We start from the raw sequence: 23,502 nt of genomic DNA, 5'->3' as shown, positions 1-23,502 counted from the left end.
ATATATTCTCAATTATTAATGTGGTAGAGATTTGATAAATTTTTATCTACTTCTATTATCTAGATTTTTACTAATTAATATGAATTATTAGATGACAAAAACAAATCTAAAAAACAAATACCAACGGGCGTTGGTTCAAGTGGTACATGCTTGATTCCCCTTAAGCAAGAATCCGGTTTCGAGTCTTGTGGATGAAAAAAATGTCTGTTGGGAGAGTTAGCCCCACTTACCTGTGGATGTGCCCGGCTCAGACAGGATTGTCTCCAGTTGGGAAACCAAAAAAAAGATGACAAAAACAAATGTTGCTATGTGTATTGAAATACCAAACTTATGATTTTAAATATCATGATTCTTACACATAATATAAAACAAGGATACAAAGTTATGTATGAGTTCATGTTCTCATATCTATTCCTTTCGTATGCATTTCGTAAAGAGTTTTGATATGATAACCTTACTCATACCTTATGCATTAACTTATAGGGTTCCCATTATCACATATATGCCAAGCGTTTGAGTATCCACTCATCAAACTCACATCCGTTATAACTTTCAGAAGTCTTATATGTTCTCACTAATTGTCAATAATTATATCACTTGTTTTGTAACCCAAAAATAAATAGTCGATATAGTTATATTAAACATATGATGCTCACCTTAATCAGAAGTTGTCGATTTTTTTTTTCTTGAACAGATTACATCATATATTCTAATTTCGGGTTCAGCTGCTGGGTTTGCTGTATCTGATGATCTTCACTCATTATTCAAAGCAGAAAATCTTCCATTCAACTTTTTTTTCTTTAAGGCAAATGTTTCAGCAAGTCTTCTTCTTATTGGATTTTTCTTCACTGCTATTGCATCATTTTTCACTTCCTTTGCTTTGCCAAAGAAAACTTAATTTTTTGCATTATTAAGATAATAGTGATAATATTTTCATGTATTGTGATTTTACATTCCCTTCAAATTGTTTAGTTGGATTTCAATGTTAGTGAATCAATTTTAATTTATGTGTTATGGTGGATTTAATTTGTAATATTATTTTTCTTTGTATTTTTTCTTCCTAAGATATGTAGCAATTGTATTTGTTTTGGGTTTTTAATACAATGAATTTCTTTTATTCTTTTCCTTATGCTTCGTTTGGTCGGGAGAAGAAAATAGGAAGAGAGAAATATGTGAGAAAGAGAGTGAAAAGAAAGAAAGAGATGAGAAATATAGTGGAGTTTAGTGTTATTTAGTTGTATAGAAAAAGAAGAGAAAGAATGTGATTTTTCTACTTCACTCTTCACTGAATAAAAATTTGTTCTCCCAAATTATGTTTCAAATCATGCCGAGGATCAATGAAAATGTTTCATATTAATTAAAAAAAAATTAAATGTTCATTGTTTGTTTCAATATTATTGGTGCAAGACATGATTTGAGACACAATTTGAACAATAGATCTATATCACTCTTCCCCTCTCATTTTCTCCTCACTTGGGAGGAGAAAGAGATTTCGATAGGCCTTCTCCTTTTTTTTCTCTCCCCTCAAACTCTCTCCTCAACTAAATAAGAGAAAAATGACATTTCTTCTCAACTTCTCTCCTCTCACTCTATTTCTACCTTTCCGAATGAAGGTTTAATGTCCATACTATTACTCCTTAATTTAAATTGTGGTTACAATTCTGATTACGTTTACTACCATAACATCGTTGTGGTGTTAATTTTTTATGATTAAAACAATATTTTTTAATTCAATATAGATTGATATGGTTACAACATATGCCACACTCACAATATTATCGTCACATTACATAATACAGTTGGTAATTTGAAACAATACACTTCCTATTAAATTATAATGATATATAGTTCCCTATATATTAATAAGACATAGGTGTATTGAAGATACAAATGACTATAAGATTAACCTAACACTAATAAAGAACAAAGAAGATTTACATAAACTCATATATTATTATTTATTTTATTACTTATATTTAATAAAATTATATTAATTAAGTTTAAAAAATGAATAATACAATATCAATTTAAAAACTATGAAAAAAATGCATGTATTAATAGTTTAAAAGTTTTATATGCAGTCAGTCTGTTGTCCACTATTCATCTTTTAATTATCACTCACTCTTCAAAAAAGTAACAATACAAATAAATGATAAATAATATATCGATTATATATAAATATTTACATTAATATTATACTAATAAACTACTACATTATTGATATATTTTTACTCAACAAAAAAACAAGAGGTATGATTGATTCGTAGGATTTAATATGTATACATTAATAGTGTGTAAATGTTTTTTACTCTATTAACAAACTATTCACCGGTTGATTTATTAATCATTATTAACTATCAAACAAAAATAATACAAATATAAAAAACTCGGCGGTGCACGGATTTTAAACTCTTATTTGTATTGTGTGCCTTTATTTTATGGGCTTGGTCTACAAAGAAATCGACAACACTGAGTCATTTCTGTTGCTGAAGGTATGAATAATGAATCATAACTTTCAAGTTCATTCCTTTATCACTCTCTCTACTCTTTTATCAGACCAAATAAACATAAAACAATCGAAAAACCTTATTATTTTGCTATGTCTTTATTTATGTATGTGTTTTTATTTGTTTTGTTTTCAGTATAACATCTTAGTTTGTTGAAAAAAAGGGTTAAGAATATGAGCATTGTTCCCAAAGAAACCATTGAAGTTATTGCACAAAGTATTGGGATCAATAATTTCTCTCCTGATGTTGCTCTTGCTCTTGCTCCTGATGTGGAATATCGAATTCGAGAGATTATGCAGGTCTTTTCATTCTCAATTTGTTTATCATTTCAATTGATTTTGATTTATAACTTGTAATTTATGCTTAAAGATTGGATTTTTATTGATTCATGTTTTGTTGTTGAATATATTGTTTGGAATTCATTGATGTAGGGAAATTACACTAACCTTGTTTGAGTTTTTGGTTTAATTACAATTAGGATCTTTTTTGTTTTGGGGAATTATATTGAGTAAGATTTATGGTGTGATTATACTTTCCTCTTGAGGTTTATGTTGTTGTTATGCTTGCTCTTGAGGATTAAGTTGTCGTTACTATTGCACGGCGCGACCGACTTAAATCTTAAGGGGGTGTTTGAGAGTTTTGAAGAGGGTCAAATGAAATGGAAAAAATGTCCATGCTCATTCCTTGGCTCCACCTTGAATTGGAGGGGAAACAGTCAAGGTTTGGAGGGGAAAGTTAGTAGTTACATTCCATTAATAAAACAACTTCAAATCATGGAACACCGTTTTAACCCTTTCCATTCCATTCCTGACCCTTTTATTCCACTCATTACCTTAAGGGTCTGTTTGTGAGTTGAGTTTTGGAGGGGAAAGAGGAGACTCCAGAGCCATCTCACAAGTGTATTTTATGGCTCTCAAGCCTTCTATTTCCCTTCATTACCTTAAGGGTCTGTTTGTGAGTTGAGTTTTGGAGGGGAAAGAGGAGACTCCAGAGCCATCTCACAAGTGTATTTTATGGCTCTCAAGCCTTCTATTTCCCTTCATTACCTTAAGGGTCTGTTTGTGAGTTGAGTTTTGGAGGGGAAAGAGGAGACTCCAGAGCCATCTCACAAGTGTATTTTATGACTCTCAAGCCTTCTATTTCCCTTCATTACCTTAAGGGTCTGTTTGTGAGTTGAGTTTTGGAGGGGAAAGAGGAGACTCCAGAGCCATCTCACAAGTGTATTTTATGGCTCTCAAGCCTTCTATTTCCCTTCATTCCTCTCCAAAATCCAACTTGCAAACAAAACCCTAAGGAATGTCAAAATGATTTTTTAAAAAAGAAAGTCGAGCCTCAGCGCATTGACAATGTTTCTTGCTTTGTGACCTGAAGGTAATGAGTTCAAATCCTAGACACAAGCTCTTCGCTTGTAAGGATAAGGCTACATATATCTACTCTCCCAAGACCCCACTAGGTTGGAGGCTAATGTACTAGGCCACCCTTTTTAAGGGTGTCAAGTGTAATTAGTCGAAACCTTAGGACAAGTTAGTGTGGTTTTCTCATTTTTAATTCCTTTCTTTAATTATTTATTTTTTGGGAAGTTCACTCAAGTTAGGAAATACATTTGAAGAAAACAATTGTTGAACTATAGAACATGCCGCAACAGGCATATCCTACTTTGTACTTTGTATTTCTCTGACAGAGCTTGTTCAAACCACAGGAGGCAATCAAATGCATGCACCATTCTAAGAGAACCACTTTGACAGCAGATGATGTTGATGGTGCATTGAACATGAGGAATGTTGAAGTAAGTGCCTTAATTAGACTGCCAATAAATGTGTTGAAGTGGTTGGCTTTTCGGCAAGTGGTGTTCTTGAAAAATATTAGTTTTAATAGGGTTGTTAGTAAGTTTTTTGAACTTACTCCACATTTTAGCCATCAATTCTAAGGAAATTCAATGGTTTGAATTAGTGAGTAGATCTAAACCATTCGATTTCCCTAGAATTAATGGCTAGGATAGGCTCTTGGAGTAAGTGGATTCCCACTCAAAGTTAATATATTTGGATGTGAACTATCTGCATGTTGTTATAGTAAGCAAAATGCATCTTGCTCAACTTGTCAGCTGTATAGTTTAACTGCAAGTCTCCATCACTTTTCGTTTTGTTTTGTTTCTCGAAGGATGAATATTTTTCAAGTAAGTGAGTGGTAGATTTCAGTTTTGTTTACATCCTTTGCCATGAACCCTCCCATCATGTGATTTTTTATTTTTATTTGGCTTACACAATGCAGCACTAGGAATCATTTATTAAATCAAATTAATTTCTTACACCATTAAAGAAACATGAGCTTCTAAAGATAAATAGTGAAATTATCTTTTCAGTAATAAGTTATGCAATACAGACCAGTCAGTAGCAAGTGGTTTAGATGAGGATACTTTTACGTGACGTTGAATATGATGAAACATCTTGTTAAAAATATTCTAGCCCGTTACAATATTATAATGTTAGGATAGTATATACTAATCAAGTATGTTTGATTTTGATCCTTTACATTAGGCCAAAAGAAAAATTCAGTGCTTTTTTACTATCTGTAATTCTGTACCCTACCTAAAGACATACAAAGGATCAAATAAAAGAAGTTCATTTCAATCAACTGTGTATCTCATTATATTCTTGTAGAAGGAAAGGATTATCTTTAAACTTAGAGCCTCTCCAAACCATTTTTAAAACATATAGCCTCTAAAGTGTAGGCACTTTATTAGTTTTCCTTCATTATCTTCACATGGTTCTTCATTTATCTTTGTTAGATTATTTGTTTATTGATTTATGCTTCCAGAATGACTTCTAAACCCACAAATTGTAAAAGGGTATATGCTTTTAGGTTCCATTTTTCTTCTTTATTTGGGGGATAAAAGATCTGTGTGCTTATTTGGTTTGTGTGAAGATAAATTTAAGCTCTAGAAAGTAGAAACATATCTTTTTTTCTGCAAGTTAAATGACACATGTGAGAGTCTATGTAAGGGTAAACTTTTCAAGAAGCATCTTCATAGTTCATATTGGTTATCATATTCATGTCTACTTCTGAGAACTTGGAAGTTCTATGATTTTCTTCTATTTCCCAATAGAATTATTCATATTAGAGCTATCATATAGAAACTTGTGCACATGTTTTTCGTTGTACAAAATGCTTAGTTTGGTCTCCGATCTCATTGTCACTTTTGTTTTTCCCCCTTATGTCAGCCAATATATGGATTTACATCTGGTGGTCCTTTATGGTTCAAAAGAGCTGCCGGGCACAGGGATTTGTTTTACATCGAAGACAAGGATATAGACTTAAAAGATGTAAGGGGGTACTCAATCATTACTATTTCAATTGTATTTAAACTTTGGAGTGCATCACCTCCTTAAAGTTATAGTTTATGTTAATTATAGGTTATTGAAGCTTCTTTGCCGAAAGCACCCCTTGACACTGCAATTACTTGCCACTGGCTTGCCATTGAAGGGGTACAACCTGCTATTCCAGAAAATGCTCCTGTAGAAGGTAGATCTCTAACTTTGGTAGTGCTACAAGTAGTTTTTTGCTCTCCGATGAATGATTCGTAGTACAAAACTTTGAAATCGGTTGTAAGTTAACTAATATTTAGGTCTTCAGGGACCTGTAACATCCTGAATGTATGGTTTTCTGATATTACTGTTAGCATGTGAAATGTGATTATTGAAGCAGTTTTAAATACTTTCTTTTTCTGTGTTTCTGTAGCATGGTGATCGTCACATGACTAGTTTGTGGAAACACAGTTATCGATAAATAATCAACATATTCGTGAATACTAACTATTAATTGGAAACGGTAGACTTGAAAATGTATATTAACCTAAATATACTGATGCACAGATATTCATATGCATGTTTGTAGTATTAGCTAGTTATCGATACTTTTGGAGATACACCTCATCCAGACAACTCGGAACTTTTTGGTAGCTTAATACCTTATGCTCTGTTAATTGAGTCTTTGTGAATTCTTCCAATTTATCTATTATCTATAACTTGCACTCCCTTGCCGATTTTTTTAATTTTTTTTGCTTTGTCAATTTATTTGCAGTAATTTCAGCTCCTGCTGATGTGAAAAAGGAAGAACAGAAGAATGATAACCTTCCGGTTGACATCAAATTACCTGTTAAGCACGTATTATCCAGGGAGCTTCAGGTATTGAAATTATGAAGGCACTTTGATCTATCTTGTTTCTCATTCTGTCGGTTATTTATATTAGTTACACTGTTATTTGCAGCTGTATTTTGATAAAGTGACTGAGCTAGCTTTGAGTGCGTCTGATTCGGTTCTCTTTAAAGAAGCGTTAGTAAGTTTGGCCACCGATTCAGGACTTCATCCATTAGTTCCTTATTTCACATGCTTTATAGCTGACGAGGTAATATTTTTTACTTATTCTCATGTTGGTGAATAAGAAGGAAAATGTCACCCACGTTCTGACCCATATCGACTGCGTGCTTCTCCATTCTTGTCAGGTTTCTCGTGGTTTGAATAATTTCCCTCTTCTATTTGCCTTGATGCGAGTTGTTAATAGCCTTCTGCAGAACCCTCATATCCACATTGAACCTTATGTAAGTTCACCTCTTGTTTGGTTTGGTATACTTGTTACTACTCTTGCTGACGTAATCACAATCTTTGTTTAAGCGAATTAGTATTATTAATATTCAAATTAATGTTATTTTGGTTCACATGGCGTGTGTGGCAATTGACAAGGGTTTAAATTAATGTTCTGTTTAAGCAAATTGATATACTTGTTATTATTTAAATTAATGTTTAAGCAAATTAGCAAACAGCATTTCGACATGGCGTGGCAACTGACAAGGGTTGGAACTTGGAATGATAACTTGGTTCACATGAATGAGTTAGTGCGGATCTCTCTCTTATCTCGTTTTCTTTCTATTTTTCCGTGCTTTTCAGCTACACCAATTGATGCCATCTGTTGTGACCTGCCTCGTTGCTAAAAGGTTGGGCAGTAGATTGGCAGACGACCATTGGGAACTTAGAGACTTTACAGCTAACCTCGTTGCCTCGATATGCAAAAGGTGAGATATCCTCAGTGTATTCTGTTATATGGTGTGCATCAAGGGAAATGTATGCAACTTTCACCGGATACTTTCTCTGGCATGCCATCTATTTTGTTGCAGTTGTTGCATATTTTCTACATTTCCTTCTTTGATCCAATAGTAACATAGCCATGGAATCATATATTCGTTGAGTTTAGCCTTTCAAAGGCACACTTCAATGATTCCTTTTTCTGAATTTGTATCACTAAAGCTTATGCTTTTTGTTGAGATTTCAAACAACTTCTAGCATAGTCATTGGCTTTGAAGAAGTTGAACTTGGTACAGACTGTTGAATCATTAAATTTTAAACCAGAAAATAGGGTTTTGCTTAATAACTAAAGGCATCTAGCTTGGTTCATAATATTCTGTGGTTTATTTGTCAGGCACTTGCCGATTTCATTGCGAATTTTGTCTTGCATTAAATGTGTTGTGCAGGTTTGGACATGTTTATAGTAATCTACAGTCCCGGTTGACGAAAACATTGCTGAATGCATTCTTGGACCCGAAGAAGGCAATGACACAGCACTATGGTGCAATTCAAGGGTTAGCAGCACTGGGACCCAATGTGGTATGCACCTCTCGTTACTCTTGGCAATTAAGGAATCAGTTAAAACCCAAACATTCGACAAATATTTTGGAAGACAAAAATGAATAAATGAGTACATCAAATTTATTCTGTGTTGAAAGTTAACCTTGTTATGTGCATTGTAGAACGTTGTCTTTCATGGTATATTGGTATCAGAATTGCCCATTAAAAATTGTTTAAGGGCATCAGAAAAGAAGGGGCTATTGTTTCATGGAAAGATAGGGGAAGTGTATTTTAGCAAACTTACAAATTTGATCCTTGAAGATCAACCTTTTTATATCAATTTTCTTATTAATTGTAAGTGATTGGTCTAATCTTTAAGGTTTCAAATTCAATAAAATTATGCCCCACAATATACTTTTGCTAATTCTTATTAAATCTTCCCAATGTACTGATATATATGCTCAGTGTGAAGAAAAGGTTATTTCAGTAGAAGCTCAATATTATGTAGCATATTGACACCTTGGTTAAAGTCACAGTTTGGGGAAAAGAACGGTGCTTGTTGCTTGATGTTGCTTCATATACTTTATCAAGCATGTAACATAGTTTTTTTCTTCTCCAATTGCAATTTTGAGGACAAATGCACTAAGCGTGCTTGGGCGAGAGTAGTACTAGGATGAGTTCTCCTGGGAAGTCCTCATGTTTCACCTCTTTTTAGCCGACCCCACCTAGTGGGATAAAGGTTTAGTTGTTATTGTTGTTGCAATCTTGACGACAAAACTGTATAAGAGGGAACTTTAAGGATGAGATTAACTAATTTTAAAAAAGTCATGCATGCATGTGATATATCTCTTATAGATACCTGATCTGACTCGAGTCTGTTCTTTTCATGCATACCCTTAATCTGAAAGTAGGTTCGCCTTCTTTTGCTGCCAAATCTTGAACCATATATGCGACTTCTTGAACCAGAGATGCTTCTCGAGAAGCAGAAAAATGAGATGAAAAGGCAGGAAGCTTGGCGTGTTTATGGAGCCTTGCTGGTAAGATTTATTATCAAATACAGACTCTTGTTACTTGTTAGTAAAAATGTATGTTCTTTCATGACTAAAAAACATTAGCATCAATATAATCTGGTTATCCATGTAGCCGACCCCGCCTAGGCGCCTAGTGGGATAAAGGTTCGGTCATTGTTGTCGTATCAATATAATCTGGTTGGTCTGATGATTGTATGTGTTATTCAGCGTGCTGCAGGTCAGTGTATATATGATCGACTGAAGTTGTTCCACAATTTTCCGTCTCCTTTTCCTCATGCTTTCTGGAAGACCAATGCAAGAATTCTTACTTCAACTTGTGAGTATCTTCCCAATAAGTACCATGATTTTTAAACCTGATCATAGTATGGTTAATTTAATGGAAACAAATGTGTCTAATACACTAATAGCCATGAAAGGGACCTGCAAATCGGTATTGGCATCTTACTAAATAAGGAATGGAGCTTTTGAATCTGGTTTTTAGAATAAATCATATGACATTACAGATTTGGATTCTCTTTGCATTTGGTGACTTTGATTTTGGAAATATAGTTCTTTCTCTCTCTTCATTTTATGTTTTTTGATTAATTAAAAAAATTATTTCAAAAACGGGTCAGAGTCACCCAATGCGAAATCTAAGAATCCATGTCCGAAAGTAAAATGGTTAAATTTAAAAATCAGAAGAGAATCCATATCCATAAGTAAATGATATAAATTTGTTGTTTTTTTATAAATTTCTTCAGAATGTGGTGGACTTTTCTTCAGTATAACCTTTCGAAACTATTGAATAGATAATCTAATTGCATTTAAACTTCTTTTCCTTGGTTGCTAATTTCACAAGAGTTTAACTTTTCCAATGGTTTTCTTTATTCTTGAATGTTATGCTGATTTAAAAACTATGCATTGGTCCACTTAAGACTTTCCTAAGGCCAAAGTATGAACCATTAGTTTTGTACTTTTCCATGATTACTTTGTATACTGATTCCTTTTCGTAATTGATTATCAAGATAAGCGCAAGGCAAGCCTTGAGCAACTGGAAGAGCAACCACCTTTGAAGAAAACGGCTACCGATGGCGAGGGTGATGTCGTTATGACAAATTCTGCACCATTAGGCGAGGCAGGGACTCAAGCTTCGTCAGCTGATCCTGCTTCATCATCTTCCGGGCAGACGAAAACCGAAACCACTTTAGATGGCACAGTTAGAGGTAACAGGGATGATAGTCTGGCGATGAAGACATCGGCCGCACTCGCCCAGGTTTGGAAGGATGAACTGGATTCTGGACGCATCCTCGTCTCACTGTTTGAGTTGTTCGGTGAAGGCATTCTTTCCTTCATTCCTGCTCCTGAGATGTACATGTTCTTGTAACTTTCTGAAGGAGTCTTTAGATTGTTTGTTGAAAGAAGATGATGGATCACCCATGGATGCTAATTTCGAGAACAATCTGATATTGCTCCTTGGTGTAATATAATCTAAGTTTAGAAGTTTATTTCTGGTGATTGAATATTTGGTTCCTCAGAATCTTGATGCTTTAGATGTTGAATGATGAATGTCAATGTTTGCATACCATGATAAATTCCTTGTTGAAGCTTAATAGAAAATTCAAGTATCCAAAATACTCATATGGGTACATTAACTTGTTATTAGATCTAAATAGTTATAATTTATGAATGAGTTTTAAATTGAAATCCACAAACACAATTGAGGAAGCAAGGTTTGGTTTTGCTATTCTCCATGACCATGTACCAATTAGGCGTTGACCTAGTGGTATAAGGCTCTACTGGATCTCTATGTATCGTATTAGGTTAATGGTAAGTTTCGATTCTCGGGAGTGAACTTGTTAGGAGTGACAGTTATGTACCCTGAAAAAGATTAGTTCATTATCAGACTGCATCATGGTGCCCTACAATTGTAGTTTCGGTATTCTCCACGACTACATTGTGCCGCCCTATAATTGTATGCAATTGTGCTCAAAGTAACATAATTGTAGACAGTTTTACTAGAAACATTAATAACAACAAACATGACATTAAAACATTCCAATACATGCAGAACTTGTAGAAATCTATTGAAACATAGTGTTGTAGAACCTAGGCATCAAATTTGTTGCACTCTTTTTCAACAGCTTTTTTAAGGATACTGTCTTGTTCCAACACCATCTGAACTGGTAAAAAACCCATTCCATCTGCCATAGCAAGCATCATCTGCTTAGTTTCCTCCTTGAATTCTTCAAGATCAACTGTTCCATTCAAGTTATGATCAAACTGAATGAACAACGACTCGTAAACTCGATCGAGCTCATCCGGGTCTGGCTCTACATCAACACCAAAGTGAGTCTCAAAAACTCTTAGGCATTGAAGCTCTTTCAACATCTCTGCATAGGAAAGAAGACCATCATTGTCTTTGTCAAGGTATGCAAATCTTTTACATATAGAGATAGTGAATGCTTCTTCATCTTCAATGAAGTTCACAATGGTGGCACCATCTAAAATTTCTACACTCATCTTTCTTTGTTATTTCAGATAAAAAAGAAGGCAAAAGGGTTATGAGTTTGCAAATGTTAGTGCTTTGAAGAAAAGAGTTGGATTCTTCTTAGTATATATAGACATTTACATATAGTTATTAATGGTTGGTCAAATAGCATATATTACTATCATGTATCCTCGCACGGGAGATAATCCTGTCCGAACCAGGAACATTCACAGGTACGTGGGGCTAACTCTTCCAATAGATATTTTTTTCATCCACAAGACTCGAACTTGAGACCTTGCTTAAGGGGAATCAAGCATATTGAAACTCTTTCTTATATCATCTTATTTGAAGGAGGATGAATCAATAAAAAGTTTCACTATTTATTATATATGTGTAGAATTATGGATCCAATAAGTAATCCAAATTTTAATATTTTGCATACACTTTATATACTGGATATGACATTTTAGTTAATCATAAAAAAATTTGAATGAAAATATTTGCTAAACTTAAATATAAGTTATTTTAAACCGAATTATTACAAATTTAAATTAATAACAATCTAAATAATAATTAATGAAATCCATGTGAACTATAAATAAATTTAAATAAAATAAAACATGAGTAAAAAATGTATGTACTAATAACTTGAGTTTTATACACTATTAGTTTGTCATCTATCATTTATTTTTAATTATCATTGATTCTTAAAAAAAGTAATACAAATGAATATTAAACAATAAATTAACTGTATATAAATCTTTATATCGATAATGATATATATTACTCTAATTAAAGTATTAAACATTTGAAAGTCACATAAAATTAGTTTTTCCCACAGTTTTGGTCCTTTACCACTTGCTTCAAGTAATGAGTACGGTTTCTCTTGTTTAGTGTCCATTGTATTTGTTTAGTCCTTTTAAAATTATATGCTTCTTTCTACCTTTGAATTATGAATGTGATTGTTGGATAATTATTAATTCTCAGGACAAATTCTTTAAATCAAGAAGTAGTGTAACATCTATACACCTGTAAAACTTTTTACATAATCAGTATATTATTTATCATTCATTTGTATTGTTTTTTTTTTAAAAGTCGATGATAATTAAAAATAAATGATAGATGTTGACTGACAATATATAAATCTCTTACATTGTCAGTTTATACATTTTTTTCCCGTAAATCAAATGGCCTCAATTACATGGGTTTATGGCACATGGTCATTGTAAGTATTTTGGCACCTAATTCCTTTAAGTATAGGCCTAGCTTTTATAATGGAGGAGGTATTTCTTGAAATAGGAACAAGTTGAAAGTCCTAAAAAAGATACCCACTTATTATATAAACATTGTTCTATAAGCTGAAAACTATGCCTTGAATGAAGGATCTTCTTGGTTTATTCTCATTCTAAAACTATGCCTATTGTTGCACTTTGATTGGTAATTTAACAACAAAGTAAAATCATGATGGAAGGTTCCAAGTATTCTTTCTACCCATATAAAAAGAAAAAAACAATTGACCCGTTTTTTCTACTTTGAAATTTGGTTGGATTTGGGTTTTACCTTTCCAAACACAAACTCTTCGAGTTGAAAAATAAACCCAATCTTCGTTCTTGTTGGGTTTCGGGTTTCCCAACCTAAACACAGTAATTTTGTAAAACCCTTATATAATATCTTAACTTTACTATCATATATATAAAAGTAACATGGGTGGGTCCAAGGCTATTACTAGTATCACCAATGTTAAATCCAAACTAGAACAAGTTGAAAAAATAAACAAAGACAAGTTGAAAAAGTAACAATGGTCTTGGTACACTAGCTTAATTTTTAAAGTTCCTTTAAAGATTTACATGTTAAATTAAATATATATTTTTTAAATATTAATCTCATCTATTTGTTAAAAAAATTACAATTTGATCTGACCTATAATAAATACAGTAATAGACTTATGAAAAGTAGCTTAGCATATTTCTACCCATAAATAAATTTATAAAAAATATTCATCACGAATCAAATCTTATGAAATAGGTTTGAATTGGCCTATGAAAAATACATCTCTTATCGAAAAAATTTCATAAATAGTTTAATAAATGTCTATAATTTAGTGAAACCATATATGTTAAACATTAAATTATTATCTCAAAAACTAACCCTCTCAAATTATTATCATTCCTCTTCATTCTATATTATGACATGTTTATTAATAATTAATTTGCATATGATTATTAGGCTCACAATAATTGGGTGATAGTGCCAAAAATAACTAGGCCCAATTGAAAAGCCCAAAGTCCACTGTGCCAATTATCAAAGAAAAGGAATGAAAACTCAACATGTTCTAATCAACAGAAAATTCGAACATAGGTAAAAATCACAGAGCCCATTTCTTATTTTCTTATATTGATTTGAAATTTGAAATGATTGTTGAATTTTGTAAGATGTTACTTTATTTTTATTAAAAAAATTTGAAGCTATTCAGATTTGAATGTAAACAATTGTTAATTGTTAGTTGTGCATGATGTGCTTGATGAAATGCCTGAGTTAGATTGTAGTTCTATTGTACTATGCTTTTTCACTTTAAAAAATAATAATGCTTACAACTTGTTTGATATAATGCATGAACCAGGAATTACTTATACTTTTCCCAAAATAAATAAGATGACTATGTTCTTATTTTCTGTTACATACGAGGTATGGAATGGATCATTGTGTGTGTGTGTTTTGTGACCACACTATTGCAGTTTCGGAAATCTACACAATGGTATCGCGAATAGCGACCGCATTTTCCTGCAATTGTGGTAAACTCATGATAGTCGTAACCATAATTTAAAACACTTGTTAGGATCTTTTTTAGTTTATTCATCTATCTCGGGTCTTCTTGGAATGATGTGCAAATAGTTTGGCCTTTGAGTTTGTTTGTCTAATGGATCATTTTGTAGCAATTTACTGACTTTTTTGATATGGAAAGTTGTAGCATAAAGTCTATGATTGGTTTGTTGAAATGCCAGTTCTAAGTTGTTCGCAATCTTTTTGGCATGGATGCTAACTGAACTTAGTAAAGTACTATTGAATGATCCAATCATTTTAATTATTTATGGATCCCTTTAGTGAATGAGTTGGTCATTTTGTTAATGATTAAGCCTTATATCCCAGTTAATTGGATCCTACTTTGTCTTTCTATGAATGATTCTGATATTCTGTTCTTTAAAAAGTGCAAATAATGTACATTCTATCATAGATTTCCGCAGAGATACAAGATAAGGTGGAGACACTGATACACTAACTTTTAGACTTCTATACATGGCTTTTCTAGTATTTAGGAATTCTGAGTGTGTTGTTATTTGTTAACTCCATTGGAATAGGTGAATAAATTGCATGAGTTCTCTTTTTCTATATTTCTAATTACTTGAAGGTTAGTATTGCCAACATATTGTGTCAATATCTCTCAGATAATTTGGAGGTCTTGTTTGGCCATTGCATTCACATCGTTTTGGTTAACACGCAGTCAGAAGCATTTTGTGAGGATGAATAAAAAGTTCGGAGGTGGAAGGCAACCGACAGGGACTCCATCATTGGCTTGGTCCTGTGTCGTTGTCGTCTGCTCTCTTCTTGCTGGTGCCTCTGTTGTCCACAATATCTACAAACCTAATCTTGTGAGCTTCCATGCCCTTATCTTTTGCTCCTTATTGATCTAGTGTTATGAGTTAGATTTGGTTGATGTATGTTTATCTTACTTGTTAAAGTTGGATTTTTGAATTGTTCATATTTGTTATATAACACAGATTGGTTAAGTACATCATTAAAACCTGTAAATTTCTTTCACATTGTCAAATGAATGTCTACTACATTTCGAATGTAATGCATGTTTAGGACCATTGCTAACTCTCATTCCTTTACTCAACGGTGCAAATATTGTACAGTTACTTTAGTTCAACATTTAGTGGAAAAGTAAATGTCGATAGAGTAATAGGTGAGTAGAGCTGCCAAAAAAAAAGAATGGGTCACATTGGGTACTCATGTCGACAGGGTAAAAGCCGCCATCAAGGCCCGTTCTCAAATAGGGCAGCAATGTAGGAGTCCCACAAGTGAAGATATTGTAGTTGTACATTGTACACATATATATACATGTGTATATATATATACATTTCAAGTTCCTTATCCTGTCATTTATTTCAGTAGGAATCTTAATTCTCTGCATTTTGCATTTTAGGTGTAATGCCATTGACATTAATGAAATAATGAAAAAAAACCATGGATATCTGACCAATACACTTCCTTGATTTTCTCATCAACAATTACCACATACATCTTAGTTTCTATAGAGTCTCTCTCTCTCTCTCTGTATATATATATATATATATAGATAAATATTTGGTATAATTTTTATCAACACATATATTACTGTTTCCTATGTAGGCATTGCCTTCTGTTGATGAAGTTGATGGGAGTAAGCAGATACTAGATGAGAAAGAATGAACTTCTTCTCCTCTGAATTCTTTTTAATATCACAAAGATGACAATGTTTTGAAGAGTGGATTGTGCTCTTCATATTGTTAATCTATAATTGTTTTAAATATATAGTTGTTATATATGGTTTGGATTGGTCCATTCAGTTCCATTTTATAAAATAAATGAATGGTTTATTTTATTCTATCATGGGAAGAATGTTTTGTTGAATGTTGACAATTAGTGCTTATATAAGAACTTCATTTCTCTCTTGTCCTTCCTCTCTCTCTCTCCTCAATATTTGTTAGAAGTCTTATAATACAAGGGATGACATGACAAATAACATTTATAAATCTTTCACATAAATGTAAATGGATGAACAAATGTCGTGAACTAATTATCAGTTGGAAGACCGATATTGTGACTTAGGAAGAGATGAACTAGATTTCAACATCTTCTAAACGATTTATCTTTTAAATTGAAATTGGATAAAATAATCTTTGATACTAAGTTCTAAGCTTGAGAATTGATTATGAATCGGAGAAGATATTAACACTCAATTCGCGGTACGCTTACTAACAATATGGACTACTATACTTTTAAACAAATTTATTTATTTAAAAAATATTTTACTTTTTTGTCTGACAAGAGTTAATCTTACTCCTAGGTATCTCTAGGTGTATGAAATTATATAATTCTGGGTTGAAGATTGATTAATATTGATTTGTTTGATAAATTGATTTCATTTTCATTTTTAAGAGATTGTAGCATTGTCCACATTATAGATTATCTTAAAAAGATAGAATTTATTAATTACCCAATTGATCATGTTAAGCGACTATAGTAGCAACACTCGTATCTTTACCACAACTCAACTTAAAGTGATATATTTTAAGTGATCATGGTATCAATACTTGTGTCTGAACCACAATTCGATTAAAATGTATAAATTTTATTTATGTTTCATTACTCGCTTACTCTTCTTAAGCGACCATGACAACAATGCTTATATCTCCACCACAGCTCAATTAAAAAGGCAAGTTTATTTTTTATTAAATTAATGAAATATCTCTTTTAAATGATTATCACATTATCACATTATCACTCGTGTCTACACCACAACTCGATTAAAATTAAGAGCTAATATTAGAAGTTCCTTCCAATCACTCTCATATAATTTTGCATTTCTCAACATATTTATATATATATAGGTGAGAGGGAAAGAAAGTGAATTGAGATTGAAAAGAAAAAGACTAGAAAATAGGAAGGAGAAAATGGAAGATGTGGAAAAGAGAGAATAAGAATAGGATTAAGGAACCAAACAAACACCATTCATCTTCATAGAACCATTCTCTTGATTTAAATTTGAATCCAACGGTTCACATTTCATCTCATGCTTCTTATATTCAACCATATTTTCACATTGCATTTGGCCCTTTTCAAACTCTCTCTCTTCTCTCTCTGTGCATTCTCTTTCTCTCTGCCTTCCATCACCCTCAGCATTTCCCTCCCCAAAGGTTGTTTTTTTGTTCATTCATATGTTTATGTTACGTTTGGATCTGTTTTTTTGTTGTCATTTTTGTTTTCTATTTGAACTATTGAATGTGTCATTTTTTACTTAAGTTAAATGGGTCCATTGAATTTTGGTTTTATTGGCTTTTTGGTGTTTGGATTTGAAATGGGTAGTTGTTGGATTTTGATTTAGTCAATTGTGTGTGATAAATTTTGTATCTTTTTTTGCTTTTACCTTTTTTTAATAAATAAAAATTTGAAATTTATTGTGGATTGGCTTGTTAGAATTTTTATTTGTTTGATGTTTCATTAACTTTTTTAATCTGGGTCCTTTTCAATTGATCCATTTGGGTGTTATTTATAGAGTGGGCATTAAAAAAACACAATTTTGATTGGTTTAAATGAGTATTGTATCAACCATTATACTTGTGTTTTTGAGATTTATTGTTAATGTGATTGAATCAATGATGGTTAGCAATGGTTGTGTAGAAAGTTGTTTTCAGCTAAATGAGGAAAGAGTTTGGTTTTTTTGTTAGAGATTGAGAGAACACAATGATTTGCACTATTTAAATTTTTGCATTGATTTAATTATTTGTGGTGATATTTGAGATGAAAGTGAAATGTTGTGAATCTCCCTTTGAAAAGAAAAAGATGAGATACTAAACAAGAAATGTAATAATGTGTGAGTATATTTGGTGGAATAGTATATGTATAATACATATTTTTATTTGTTTGATACTAGTTACTTACTACCATGCTTGGGTACATTAATGTTTGTCATTCAATCCGATATGCTAGCTTCTTTTCGAAGTTTAGATATCTCTCGGATGATCGTTTGTCGAAGTTTATCGCATGTAGCATTGCTAAATTGTATCGAGGACACCATTGATCTTCTCATTGCATGCTGAAATGTCTATGATTTTTTAGTACCGGTAGTTTTTATGTCAACTTGTTTGATGACACTCAAAAGTGACTCGCTGCATTATTGATGTGCTTAATGGAATGGAAACAAATTAAACAAAATGAAGAACAAGGGAATATATATAATTTAAGCATAATTGTGTTGCACTTTCTGTTTTGCATGATTCAAACCAGTTATCTTGTTGTTCTTGGTCAATCTTTTGATGTGATTCATTTATTCTACCAATAATATGCGGCCATTATTTTGGTTTTTTCATTATGAATTTAAAAAGATGATCAAATTTGATTTCGCTAAATTTATGAATTATTGGCTTTCGCATATTGCTTTGCCAAGGAATTGGAGAGGAAAAAATAGTGTATCTTTTCTCATTCAGTATCCACCTTCCGATATATTAATCGACTCATTTGCCGCTTCTATTTTCGTTGCCATGTTTATAGAAACAGTGCACTTCTAGTGACGATTTATCATTTATCGAGCAGATTGTAGAAGATGGCAGACGCTGAGGATATTCAGCCTCTTGTTTGCGACAATGGAACAGGAATGGTTAAGGTATTGAATGGATTTTATTTATTTATATTATTTGTTAAGATTGTCATTAAAATATAAAAGAACCTGTTAACATTTCTTACTTTAACCGGGATTTCTTTTTGTTCTATGCGAGTTTGAGATAACTAATTTGACCGTATATTTTCAGGCTGGATTTGCTGGAGATGATGCCCCACGTGCTGTGTTTCCCAGCATCGTAGGTCGTCCTCGTCACACCGGTGTGATGGTTGGCATGGGCCAAAAGGATGCATATGTTGGTGATGAGGCACAGTCTAAGAGGGGTATTTTGACTCTAAAATATCCCATTGAGCACGGAATTGTTAACAATTGGGATGATATGGAAAAGATTTGGCATCATACCTTCTATAATGAGCTCCGTGTTGCCCCAGAAGAGCATCCAGTTCTTCTAACTGAGGCTCCTCTTAACCCTAAGGCTAATCGTGAGAAGATGACTCAAATCATGTTCGAGACGTTTAATACCCCTGCTATGTATGTAGCCATCCAGGCCGTTCTTTCATTGTATGCCAGTGGACGTACAACCGGTAAGCAATTGTTGAATTTTTCGATCAAGTTCAGATTATAGATTGAACTTATCTTGAATCTCTTAAATTGTTATTGAAAAATAATACTTAGTATCTAGAGAACTTATATATTTTATATTCACTTTTGTAGAAACATGGCAACAAAATTAAAATTATCCTTTTGATTTGGTTTCACTTGACATGCCACTAGGTTTGGAATAACTACCTTGTGTGAACTGGGCTGCATTTCGAAATCGGAAACATTGATCATAGAGAATTGTTTTAAAGCTTTCACGTGTTAGGTAGTTGACATATTTCGATTTCATTCATTTCTTTTCTATTTGTAGGTATTGTGTTGGATTCTGGTGATGGTGTCAGCCACACTGTCCCTATCTACGAGGGTTATGCTCTCCCACATGCCATCCTTCGTCTTGATCTGGCTGGTCGTGACCTTACCGATGCCTTGATGAAAATTCTGACGGAACGTGGATATTCTTTTACCACTTCAGCAGAACGTGAAATTGTGAGGGACGTGAAAGAAAAGCTAGCTTACATTGCCCTCGACTATGAGCAAGAGCTAGCAACAGCCAAGACCAGCTCCTCCGTCGAGAAGAGCTACGAGTTGCCTGATGGGCAGGTCATCACTATAGGCGACGAGCGTTTCAGATGTCCAGAGGTCTTGTTCCAACCATCCATGATCGGAATGGAAGCAGCGGGCATTCACGAGACAACATACAACTCCATAATGAAGTGCGATGTCGATATCAGGAAAGACCTTTACGGCAACATTGTCCTTTCAGGAGGATCAACGATGTTCCCAGGTATTGCCGATAGAATGAGCAAGGAAATTTCCGCATTAGCCCCAAGCAGCATGAAGATCAAGGTGGTAGCACCTCCCGAGAGAAAATACAGTGTCTGGATTGGTGGTTCCATCTTGGCATCCCTCAGCACCTTCCAACAGGTATGTTAAGTTACTCCATTCTTCTTTAAATCTCGGAATGTTGTTGTAAGAAACCTTCTTATATACGATTGCTAATGCGACGAACTACCCTTTTCGAATGCAGATGTGGATCGCAAAGGCGGAGTATGATGAGTCCGGTCCATCGATTGTGCATAGAAAGTGCTTTTAAACTATGTGAGAAATAGGGTCATTGAGGGAAAAAAAGACTACTATTTTTCATTCTAGCTTTTGTTATCCATTCATATTATTCTATTGTTGGAGTGATGATTTTACAAGGCAAGGAATTGTTTTTCAAAATGGTCCAATTCTATTTGTTATTATTTGATTATTAAGTTTTTGACCGTTTCATTTTGCTATATTTGACTACTATTCAAGGTAATACGTTAATTATCGATCAATTAATATAATAACTATGAATAGTCAACTTATTATTCAAAATCATATTGACATACTTTAGGATCTATAATAAGATGTATTGGTCAAGTCACATAAGTATAAGTACTTATCATACTCCTACTATATAGTAGGAGTATTACAATGTTATTTGTTAGCCTTTTGAGTGGGAAGTAGTTGTAGCACCTACCTTGGCTAATGTTGATGGTTCGATGAAACTTTTCGAGTTTAGTGTCTTCCTGAGTTTGACGACTATCCAAATTGTCCTAATAATATTTCTTATCGCTTCAAGCCCTTCATTTATTGTCTTACTTATTGCTTTCTCTCTATATCTAATATTACAAAAAAAAAATCAATTGAAAAGAATTGGTGGTATGTCAATCAAAGCTAAATCAAGAAAGGTAAAAAAAAATGTTGGGTTTATTCAAGTGTGAAGTCCCATATTTAAGGCCGGTCCGAACCATCGGCTCTGATACCATGTTACATGGGTATGTGAAGACTGAAGAGTCACAAGTGAGACACCACGTTTTGAACCAAAATCTTAAGGCATTAGTTCCATGAGCCTTTCCTTCTTATAAACTCTTTTACTTCTCTCTGCATATCCAATGTGGGACTTCACACTTGAATAAACCCAACAAAAAAACATGCAAGTTCATATTATGCAATGGTTCATGCCTTCATGGTTTCGTTGGATTTCTTATGATTTGCTCAATCTAGTAACATAGGAGTGCAAAATCATAAAACTCCATGATGGCTAAGAAACGGGGAAAGAAAGATAAAAATATGAAAACTATATGTAAAATAAGGTGTTATAATATGTATTTTATAAAGAAATTTATTTTAATAAAATATAATCAAATAATTACTTTAGATGTGTGTTTCATATGAAAGATATCAAGCAATTATACGCTTATTCTCACATGTTGAGGTTCACAAAAAAAATAAAGATTTTTTACATGTTATAGCAACGACTTATATCAAGACCCTTTCTTAGCGTGTTCTAATAAGGTCTTTATTTATATATATGTGTGTGAACATTGTTATTTAATTACGAAATTATGCATATCTTCTGAAAATGTGTTAGTTTAATGGTGTAAGGTCTCGTTAGATCCCAAGATAATCAAAATATCAATGATTTATTCATGTGAGCGATACTTGTTAGGAGGTACACTTACGTATCCCGAAATGGATTAGTTCTTTACTCAAAAGGTGAAAACATATTGTTGGAAGTACGAAAAAAAGTATCGTGGACTTAATTCAAGGTTTAGTTTTGTGCCTCATGTAATTTGCATAGATGCACATGGCTAACAGCTCACCCCACTTGGCTAAACCATGGGCGTAGTTATGGATACCATTATTAGTTTCAAATTTAATGTTTTTCAATTAACACTATTTTTCGGATAATGAATTAATTACTTTTAAGATATGTATTATCTCTATTAATATCAATATATGTTGTTTTTATGAATAGGATATTAGTGATTATTTTGCCTTTTACAATAATTAAAGATTGAATGAAACCTTATACGACTAGATCTTGATAGCTTAGTTTAAACAAGGAGAATACTTACATTGTTTTAGGTTAATTTTTCGATAAATGTTGTTGGGTTAATTGGGTTCACACTTTTGAAAAAATATCTGGTACTTTTCAATTATTATTATCATTTTTCAAGTAGACTTTTTTACTTCTTAATCCATGACTTTAATAACTTTTTATATCAATGTTTTTATTATAGATATCATAGGTTTTTTGTTTTTTTTTTGTAGAAATAAATATCATAGGTTTGCTAATATGAATCTTCCTCTTCCTTATGAAGAATCATCTTAGCTCTACATACTAAAAAAACTAGGATAAAAATATCCTTTTGTTCACTTTAAAGGATCAAGTTAATTGCAAATATTTATTTTAATAAAATAATTTTATTAAAATTTAAAAAAAAAAAACAAATTTCTTCTTCACTCTGCCCCAACTTCATTTGTTTCTTTCACTCTCATTCCCAATCTCATTGCTAATAGTAACTTGATACATGTTTTTTTGTATGAATATGTAGTATGTAGTATATTATTCCAACAAAATATTAGTACATTTAGAAATTTTCTTAATTGATATGTTTGAAATATTTTGTATACTTATATTATTATAATTAATTATTAATTAATAATATATTTTAAAATATTTTATTTTAAGTTTCTTTAATTTAATTTCATATTTAACTTGAGTAATTATGATCTAATATTATTTAATAATTTGATTATTTTCTGATTAAGTGTATCACTTTCATTAGGGATGACTTAATAAATAAGTCTATTTAAATTTAAAAAAAAAACAATTCAATTTTTTTAAAGAGGTAACATTATTTAGATTGAGCCCATAGAACTAAAAAATACCTTGATTTATCCAAGTAAGCACATCACTATCCAATACTTGGGTTTTTTTTTTCCGCGAACCAAGTCATGAATCACAACGACCAAATTCACAAACATATTGTGAATTGGAATACGCGATAAAGTTCGTGGTTCTATGGGATGGTTTCGAATTATGTGACTATGTTGTCGTCTTTCATCACTACAATCATAAAAGTGAGAC

General features: G+C 32.5%; 4 protein-coding genes across 5 annotated transcripts; 3 read left to right on the top strand and 1 right to left on the bottom strand.

The window, feature by feature from the left end:
* LOC109354210 (transcription initiation factor TFIID subunit 6) lies at positions 2,500–10,766 on the top strand. The gene is made up of 12 exons (XM_019596549.1): positions 2,500–2,806; positions 4,207–4,293; positions 5,726–5,827; positions 5,918–6,026; positions 6,585–6,688; positions 6,771–6,908; positions 7,006–7,101; positions 7,448–7,572; positions 8,029–8,161; positions 9,034–9,159; positions 9,361–9,469; positions 10,158–10,766. The coding sequence occupies exons 1-12, from the start codon at positions 2,681–2,683 to the stop codon at positions 10,514–10,516; spliced, it is 1,614 nt and encodes a 537-aa protein (XP_019452094.1). The 5' UTR covers positions 2,500–2,680; the 3' UTR covers positions 10,517–10,766.
* On the top strand, positions 8,556–20,823 carry LOC109354211 (actin-like). 2 transcript variants are annotated; one of them, XM_019596551.1, is made up of 5 exons: positions 8,556–8,567; positions 18,974–19,043; positions 19,189–19,582; positions 19,909–20,522; positions 20,626–20,823. In XM_019596551.1, exons 2-5 carry the CDS (start codon positions 18,984–18,986, stop codon positions 20,689–20,691), a joined length of 1,134 nt encoding a protein of 377 aa, XP_019452096.1. In that variant the 5' UTR covers positions 8,556–8,567; positions 18,974–18,983; the 3' UTR covers positions 20,692–20,823. The 2 variants fall into 2 exon arrangements, with proteins under 2 accessions (XP_019452096.1, XP_019452095.1); XM_019596550.1 differs by lacking the exon at positions 8,556–8,567 and adding an exon at positions 17,469–17,577.
* LOC109354214 lies at positions 11,110–11,725 on the bottom strand. The gene has a single exon (XM_019596553.1). The coding sequence runs from the start codon at positions 11,650–11,652 to the stop codon at positions 11,239–11,241; it is 414 nt and encodes a 137-aa protein (XP_019452098.1). The 5' UTR covers positions 11,653–11,725; the 3' UTR covers positions 11,110–11,238.
* LOC109354215 lies at positions 13,898–16,267 on the top strand. The gene is made up of 3 exons (XM_019596554.1): positions 13,898–13,978; positions 15,120–15,267; positions 16,031–16,267. Exons 1-3 carry the CDS (start codon positions 13,935–13,937, stop codon positions 16,088–16,090), a joined length of 252 nt encoding a protein of 83 aa, XP_019452099.1. The 5' UTR covers positions 13,898–13,934; the 3' UTR covers positions 16,091–16,267.

This window comes from Lupinus angustifolius, chromosome LG08 (genome assembly GCF_001865875.1).
Source record: "Lupinus angustifolius cultivar Tanjil chromosome LG08, LupAngTanjil_v1.0, whole genome shotgun sequence".
Classification (NCBI taxonomy): domain Eukaryota; kingdom Viridiplantae; phylum Streptophyta; class Magnoliopsida; order Fabales; family Fabaceae; genus Lupinus; species Lupinus angustifolius.
The sequence above is the reverse complement of the archived record's forward strand: the minus strand, read 5'-3'. Positions and strand labels throughout refer to the sequence as shown.

Coding starts and splice junctions, on each gene's coding strand:
- LOC109354214 (XM_019596553.1), bottom strand. CDS start 11,652: ATGAGTGTAGAAATTTTAGATGGTGCCACCATTGTGAACTTCATTGAA.
- LOC109354215 (XM_019596554.1), top strand. CDS start 13,935: ATGAAAACTCAACATGTTCTAATCAACAGAAAATTCGAACATAG. Junction 13,979..15,119: donor AACAGAAAATTCGAACATAG/GTAAAAATCACA, acceptor GTTAACACGCAG/TCAGAAGCATTTTGTGAGGA. Junction 15,268..16,030: donor ATATCTACAAACCTAATCTT/GTGAGCTTCCAT, acceptor TTTCCTATGTAG/GCATTGCCTTCTGTTGATGA.
- LOC109354210 (XM_019596549.1), top strand. CDS start 2,681: ATGAGCATTGTTCCCAAAGAAACCATTGAAGTTATTGCACAAAGTATT. Junction 4,294..5,725: donor TGAACATGAGGAATGTTGAA/GTAAGTGCCTTA, acceptor CCCTTATGTCAG/CCAATATATGGATTTACATC. Junction 6,689..6,770: donor TATTATCCAGGGAGCTTCAG/GTATTGAAATTA, acceptor TGTTATTTGCAG/CTGTATTTTGATAAAGTGAC.
- LOC109354211 (XM_019596551.1), top strand. CDS start 18,984: ATGGCAGACGCTGAGGATATTCAGCCTCTTGTTTGCGACAATGGAACA. Junction 19,044..19,188: donor ATGGAACAGGAATGGTTAAG/GTATTGAATGGA, acceptor GTATATTTTCAG/GCTGGATTTGCTGGAGATGA. Junction 20,523..20,625: donor CCCTCAGCACCTTCCAACAG/GTATGTTAAGTT, acceptor TTTCGAATGCAG/ATGTGGATCGCAAAGGCGGA.